The sequence below is a fragment of the Erigeron canadensis genome, chromosome 1, assembly GCF_010389155.1.
Source record: "Erigeron canadensis isolate Cc75 chromosome 1, C_canadensis_v1, whole genome shotgun sequence".
Taxonomy (NCBI): Eukaryota; Viridiplantae; Streptophyta; class Magnoliopsida; order Asterales; family Asteraceae; genus Erigeron; species Erigeron canadensis.
Genome location: NC_057761.1, coordinates 55,103,934 through 55,111,836, shown reverse-complemented (window position 1 = coordinate 55,111,836; position 7,903 = coordinate 55,103,934). Strand labels below are relative to the sequence as shown.

At 31.7% G+C, this 7,903-nt stretch overlaps 2 protein-coding genes across 2 annotated transcripts; one reads left to right on the top strand and one right to left on the bottom strand.

Annotated features, from left to right (window-relative positions):
- The first annotated feature begins 217 nt into the window (after nt 1–217).
- Nucleotides 218–2,977, top strand: LOC122583582 (short-chain dehydrogenase TIC 32 B, chloroplastic-like). The gene is made up of 8 exons (XM_043755973.1): nt 218–397; nt 611–842; nt 1,246–1,325; nt 1,409–1,562; nt 2,063–2,141; nt 2,218–2,302; nt 2,438–2,484; nt 2,633–2,977. The coding sequence occupies exons 1-8, from the start codon at nt 280–282 to the stop codon at nt 2,807–2,809; spliced, it is 972 nt and encodes a 323-aa protein (XP_043611908.1). The 5' UTR covers nt 218–279; the 3' UTR covers nt 2,810–2,977.
- A 1,839-nt stretch (nt 2,978–4,816) lies between these two features.
- Nucleotides 4,817–7,198, bottom strand: LOC122585180. Its single transcript, XM_043757290.1, has 2 exons — nt 6,863–7,198; nt 4,817–5,308 (listed from the first exon to the last, which is right to left on the bottom strand). Exons 1-2 carry the CDS (start codon nt 6,988–6,990, stop codon nt 4,891–4,893), a joined length of 546 nt encoding a protein of 181 aa, XP_043613225.1. The 5' UTR covers nt 6,991–7,198; the 3' UTR covers nt 4,817–4,890.
- Nucleotides 7,199–7,903: the final 705 nt, after the last annotated feature.

Here is a 7,903-nt window from a genome sequence, read left to right as displayed (position 1 = left end):
TAAATATCTAGTGAATGGTAACGTTTTCTTCTTAATTTATGTTTTTAAAACAAGATTACTAGACGCACAATATATATAAAATTAATCAACATTGTGAACCATTAATTTTCCATCTGTAAATCATGGTGACTACATAAATGCACCGCTTATTGAAGGTACGTCGTAGATATACCCACAGCTAGCTAATTACCTTTTGCTTTTATATATATCAATCAAACTCCCAAATTATATCCTTAAAAAACACATCCATCTCTTTCACTTCATTACATCCAAAAGAAAATGGCAATAATTCGGTTGATAACAGGATGGCCAGGTCCTAGCGGCTTCGGATCAGCCACCACTGCTGAACAAGTCACTGCCGGTATTGATGCTTCCGGTTTAACTGTCATCATTACAGGTATACGTACATACATTATGCCATCCACTCCTAGTCCCCTTACCATATACTCATATAAATTAAATGATTATTTGTTTATATTAAAAAAAGTTTAATCGAGGATACAACTTTGTTAAATTGCTAATTAGATGATTAGTTATTAAAAAATGTTACAGTAAGATGAATTGATCTAGATATTAAAAAGTGTGAAATATATATGTATGTATATTACAGGAGGAGCAAGTGGGATTGGGTTAGAGACATCAAGAGTGCTAGCGCTAAGAGGAGCTCATGTGATAATAGCAGCAAGAAACATGAAGGCTGCAAATGAAGCGAAACAGACCATCTACGAAAGCAATGAAAACGCTAAAGTTGATGTTCTCCAGCTTGATCTTTCTTGTCTCAAGTCGGTCAAGGCCTGTGCAGATAGCTTCTTGGCTCTTAACCTTCCCCTCAACATTCTAATGTATGACCCGGCCCTTGATCTCTTTCTTTCTCTCTTCTACATTTACTTCCAAAACTATATGTATGAATGAGTCAATTCTAGTATTGTTTTATCTTTAATGGGTCAACCGGGTGAGTCAAAAAGTTAGCGGGAAAGGAAACGGATACTAATTAGTTGACTTGCTAATTATTTATTTGAAGGTTAATTGCAACATTTGGAAAAAAAGAGTTGACTTGACGTAGACCACTGATAACAACCCTTTGTCACTTCTTAAATGCCGATTTCTCCACAAACCAGATTTTAAATGATAGCAGTTACAATGTTTAACTCTTCTTTTGCTCTTGGAAAACTTGATTTTCTTGCAGTATCAGTCTTGTATGCATGTATCTCTCTTGTCTAATCAGAAAAGATATTGACATTGTAGAAACAATGCTGGTATTATGTTCTGCCCCTACCAACTCTCACAAGATGGGATAGAGATGCAATTCGCCACAAATCATCTAGGTACATCATCCTTTTGTGTCATATACAGCATAAATTTGAGAAAATGCAGAGGTTTTTTTTTTCTTCATCATGATCATTTTCAGGTCACTTTTACTTGACAAACTTACTCATTGAAAAGATGAAGGACACTGCTTCAAATACTGGTATTGAGGGTAGAATTATTAACTTGTCATCTATAGCTCATCTACGCACTTATGAAGAAGGGATCAGATTTGATGCGGTTAATGATGAAACAAGGTAATGGTCAAGATTTTTTGTTTTAACAGTTTGACATCATTTGATTTAGCATACAAAACTATATCTGGTACCCTATAATGAGGATTAATTAGAGGTAGCATTTTGGATGATTTTACTTATGAATAGGTCTATTCGAGTTATGTATTAAACGGGAGATATCGTTATTATGCTTACTCTGTACACCCAGTGCTAATAGTAGAAAATGGGTCAAACGTTTCCCAAGAAAGAAAAAAAAGGGTAAATGTGTGTGCATATCATCATTACTGAAATAATGTAGCTTATGTAGTCATATTCGATACACCAATAACTTATACAAAATGAGAAGTGAAATTTGGGGTAAAAGGTATTTTTAATCAACCCGGCCTGATTTGGCATGCACATATTACACACTTGACTTGTTAGTCACTTAGTTGTTACCCGGACCCAATCCACCCAACGTGCCTCCTCTATGATCAACAATGTTATTTCAGACATTCGTCCTAACATGTATCCTACATCAGCTACTCGGATAAAAAAGCATATGGGCAATCAAAGTTAGCAAGCATATTACATGCAAACGAGCTCTCCCGACGCTTAAAGGTTGTTTTTGCTTTTCACCTTTTCTATTTATTGTTTTTGTGTTGGGGATTTTAAATTTACCTGTTTGGAAGTGCAGGAAGAGGGTGCAAATATTACGGTTAACTCTGTACACCCAGGGCTAATAATGACGAATCTCATGAAATATTCGCTGAACTTTATGAGTAAGTGTGTGTGTGTGTGTGTGTGTGCTCGATCAGATTAGTATTTTACATGCCTTTCTTAAAACAATGTGACGTTATGAACTGCGTATGTAGAAGATTCTTAATTTGTAAGTTTTTTTCTATAATTTCTGGCAGGATTTATGAAGCTGCTCACTTTTCTATTCTGGAAAAATGTCCCACAGGTAATGATTGTTACAATAGGGTATACGAACCTCCTAATCGAATTATTCACACACAAAAAAAGGAAAAATAGATTGAAACTGAAATAATACATCCCCTATAATCAGATTAGACAGACTACTTATTATGTGAAAATATTATGATAAATAGGGTGCGGCAACAACGTGCTATGTAGCAGTGCATCCAGATATGAAAGGGTTGAGTGGCAAGTACTTTCTAGATTGCAATGAATGGCCTGCAAGTGATTTTGCAAGAGATCCTAAGATGGCTAAGAAGCTCTGGGACTATAGCAACCACCTACTTGATACTGTTCTTAGACAACCGTAATTTACAAATGACTGTACCATCAATGTTATATATGGATTTGAAGTATTCTATTTGTCATTTGTGGATTGGAGAAGGATTTGGCTCTGTTTTTTCCTTCACGTTCATGTCATATTTGTAATGGTTGAATGTCGTTAGAGATTGACTTAAACAAAAAAATATATTTATTTATTTGATCTGTCTGATTTGACGAATTACTTGGAGCATCCTTAGATGAGAATTCCGGTGTGGTCCAATACTTGTTCAAAATGGTGTCTTCAAGGTGTTGCCATTCACGCCGTTGAACTTTCTTCTTTTTGAGTGTATTATATTGGTTGTTATGTCTCCTGATTCGACAATCTTTCTAATGTAGTAATTGTTATGTCTGCTGATAAGTCTAAGATGTGTGATACTGTTATATTTCTAAACTTGTAATTGTACTTTTGGAGACTAACGTCTTGTTAATGGTTACAATTAGGCAATTAGCTACATCTCCTTGCTGTACGGTTGTACAGTTACACCTCTTCCGTCACCGTTGAAAACCACACAAATATAATAAGGGGTTAACTTAGCTGTTGTTAACATCATATAACTCGTCCTGTTGCCCTCACATTCAGAGGGAATATTTATGTATTCAATCACGTTCCAGAATCGAAGAAAAAGTTTGTGAGAGTAACAGCACTGCTGTTAACAGCATATTATAAACACAAGAAAAATGTCGAAATCTGTTTTAACACCAGGATATACCTCTTCGGATGTGTGTGGGCCGTGTTATCGCACCCTAAGTCACCAGGAGTGCATTCAGGTTTCAACCGCTAGCATATTGTCCGCTTGAATGTCACGGTTAGGGTTCGAACCACTAACAACTAATAACACGTCGTTCTAAAAGAAAAAAAAGAAAAAAACTTAGCAAGAAATTACATAATAACAAAATACAAGGTTAACAAATTCAATTGTAGGTTAAATAATATATTCCAATCTATTGGGCTTTAATTACATCTTTTTATCCCCTGTTAATTAACTAAGTGAAAGATCGAAAGAAAACATTAACCTACCTTCTTGGAGATATCTTGAAAATTAGTAGCATTCGGAAGAAATCTGATTGGGCGAAGTTTCTCGCTTCGTTGAAAACTAAACTATGAAACAGATATGCGGTACAAATATCTTGCGGGGACCAAGGCTAGCTATAATTATAGGGCATGTTCACGAGCTAATGAGCAATATCAACACATAATAACAAGAATTATCTATACTCAATGTTAAAGATTATTGAGTGGTGTTCTAAAAGTTTATAAATACGAGACATACGAATTTACTTATTTGTCCTTATACATATAAAGTTATTGTATACATGAAATGCTCCGTCAATGATATCAGCCGCAACGTGCGGCTGCCATGCTCGTAAACGAGTAATAATCACAGTTAATTGTGGAATTTTTCCGCTGCCATGATAATTGCATGTATGTTTAATATGTTTATATATTAGCACATATAACCAACATCGATATGATCTTGTTGGCAAACAATCTCAAGAAAACTAATTAACAAAAAAAAAAAAAGTAAGCGGGTGTCTCATATTCTTAGTAAGATCGTGATTCACCATCCTTAGACATTCGTGGAACATTCACCATCCTTAGACATTCATGGTAGTTCCACTTTGTCTTTACAAGTTTCAAACTAAGGGTTTAGTATCTGAAAATGTATGAAACTTTTACACTTTTCTTATTGTATGAATATAAATTAGATTTGGTATATTGTAGGAAGAAACTTTATAAAACTGTTCAAATAATGTAAAAGTGTATACATGACAAATTCTATGAGCTAGTACGTGTAATTTTTCGATTGGTGCATGTCAAATGTTACATTATTTGAACAGTTTTACAAAGTTTTTTCCTACAATGCACCAAATGTAAGTTTCATTCATACAATAGAAAAAGTGTAAAAGTTCATTACACTTCTAAATACTAAACCCTCAAACTTATGACATTTAATCAGTGAGCCCTTGTGATCATAGGGTGACGGTACCACTTATTTTCGCGATTGTCATGTAATTAACGATTAACATTCTTCACACTACAAACTAATGAATATTACTCAATTCATCATTAGTAATTCAACAAACTAATGAAAATAGACGAGTAGAAGTTGAACCATGCATTATTGACATTATGTTGTGTTCTAGCATGACAAGAACCATAATGAATGTTGAAGACTTGATCATTCATCTGCTCTTCAAAGATTGGCACATCGTCGAGTATTGCTCTAATCTTCAAGTCTTTCCCGTATCGATTGTATTCTTTGATAATAAAAGCAAGATCCTCATCCGACGTAATGAGAATTAACAAGCCAAGATCGTCGCCGGGCAAGCTACACCTCAAACGCATGGATTGTCTACATCTGTCCCATAACTTGATAATCAACTCCGTGCAAGTGATATCGCGATCAACTGCTAGAATCCCATTGGTGTTGCCAACGTACCGAAGCTCGTTGCCGTTGCTCCCCCACACAATCTTTCCACCATAGCTGTAATGAAATTTAATCTTTTTCTTGGAAGCCATATTGAATGAGGGTTTTAATATCTTTTTGTTATTATATCAAAATCTATCAGTATACGAGTATATAGTTAGCGTTTTACAAAAAACGATTATATTGACTATATATCCACTTACCATATATTATATATGTTCGACTTTATTTAAAAGTTAATTTTATTTAGATTTCGTAATTAGCCCCATTAAATCTTAATCTTTTCTTTTATTATATTAAAATACAGTTGCTCTAATAGCTTATTGACCAATCACAGTTCACGATTTTTTCATTTTTTTAATTTTGACTTTCATTGACTTTTATTATATAGATAAAGATAAATATATTTACAAATATAGATATAGACTACTTCAATCACTTAGATAAATATCAGATTATTAAAAATATTAAAGATTACCTATAAATGTCGAGTGATGGTGTAACTAAAAATTCATTCCATGTCCGTATAATATTAGATTAGATCATTATCTAACTATAAGGATAAATATTTAATATTTAATATAAAGAAAATACACAATACAAACTTTAGAAATCCCAAACACAATAAAACCATCTTATTTTAATATTAATCTTAATCTTAATATATATTATAAGACAGTTGAACTAATAACGTATTTACCAACTAAATCGTTTAATTTTATCAAATTGACTTTCGCTTATGTCATCATTTAATTTAATTATAAATTAAAAATCCTTATAATCATTATCCAAATATATTATTATATTAGTGTTTATAGAAAATATCTCATTTATTTACATTTTTTTGTTTTTTATCAATAATTTACACTTATTAGCCCCGAATACTTAATTTATATTTATTTTTAGCCATCAATTTGAGACCATTTTTTAAAAAGTTTTTAAATACTTAATTATAAGTATATTTATATGTTAATTCATAATTATCATAAGTATATTTATATTTTAAGCCTTTATGAAAGTGGGCTACCTCTAAACTAGGAATTAAAGGTAAACTATTTTGTTTTCTTCTATTTAAAAAACCCTATTTTCAAAACTTTTCTAATAAAGGTATCTTGTTAGTTTTAACAGTCGCTCGTTAAGTACTACGTTACTGATGCCACATCATCAGATTTGCTGATGTGGCAGTTGACTTTGATTAACTTTTATATATATATATATATATATATATAAGTGTTAAGGCATCATACAGATCATACCAAAAGCAAAACAACAAAACTTATATACACACATCTGGACATTTGGTACACCGATTGGCGATAGCACTCCAACAAAAATCAAAGCTTTATGCATTTCATAAAGCAAATCGCTGCTTAATTCATTGTTAAACCCGTTAATTAATTATATTTTGCATATATCACAATAATTGCAAATTTGCAACTATTTATAAGTTTTATATATACAATTATCATTTCATATACATTTACTCAACTAATCTATTATATATGGTTCAGACCCTCAAGTAATAATAACATAAAATAAAACTTACTTTCAAACATCTAAAACAAAGTTTTTTTTTTCTCCAAAGAAAAAAAATAAATTGTTAGAATTGACCTTCTAAGGATTCCGTTGACCACGACGACGAGATGATCGGCGGATGAAAGATTGGATTCATCACAACTGAGTACATTTTCGCCGACAACGACCGTCTCCGACGAACATATATCACCGCCGTTATTCATCTTGTAAACGACGCCGTTTTCAGTGAAATGAATGAATGTTATTATAATTTATTAATTCAACACTAAAATTAGATGATAAACTGATAATTATTGAATTGTTATTATGATTATGATATACTGTAAAACATGATGATGAATTGATTATATTAATTTGGAAAATAGAGTATATGAAATAATTTACTTATAATTTTTATATAAAAAATGATATAATAATCACATTTGAGATAGACAGTGTAATTTATAAACTATGGAAGTGAATTATTGGGAGGATGATGATGAAGACATGTAGAGTGTAGACGACGGAAAGATATGTCAGGTGGGGGTGGTTAGTTAGGATGTTATTAGGCTTCTTTTAACGGATGTCTTCTGTAAAAAACTAACGAGATATCGATATCTTTTATTACGAAGTATTTAGAAATAGGGACAAAAACAAAGGATTTTTCCCCAAATTTAATGATCTCATTGACTAAATTAATATATGGATTATGGAGTAAATCTTAAAGCATCTTTTTGTTATGTCGGTAGTATTTGTAACGTATAAAATTAAGGGTGGCAATTATCATGAAAACTCCACACACAAAATTAATATTAATAATACTTAGGAAAAACGGATCAAAGAAATCTAAAATATTATAATATTTTTCTTTGAGTTTTTTCTAAAATAGACAATTATTTTGGCATAAATATAAACATTTGAACTTTTATAAACATATAAACATAAGTATTAAGTCTTGTTCAAATATATATACAAAGCTAGGGTTGTTATGTAATTCCTAATAATAATTAACAAAAGTATGATACAAATAAAAAATAACATAATATGGTAAGATAATTCCCAAAAATTGACATTAAGATGCATGGTACGTAAGATCGATATATTGATATCCTAAAAGCATATATAATTAATTGTTAG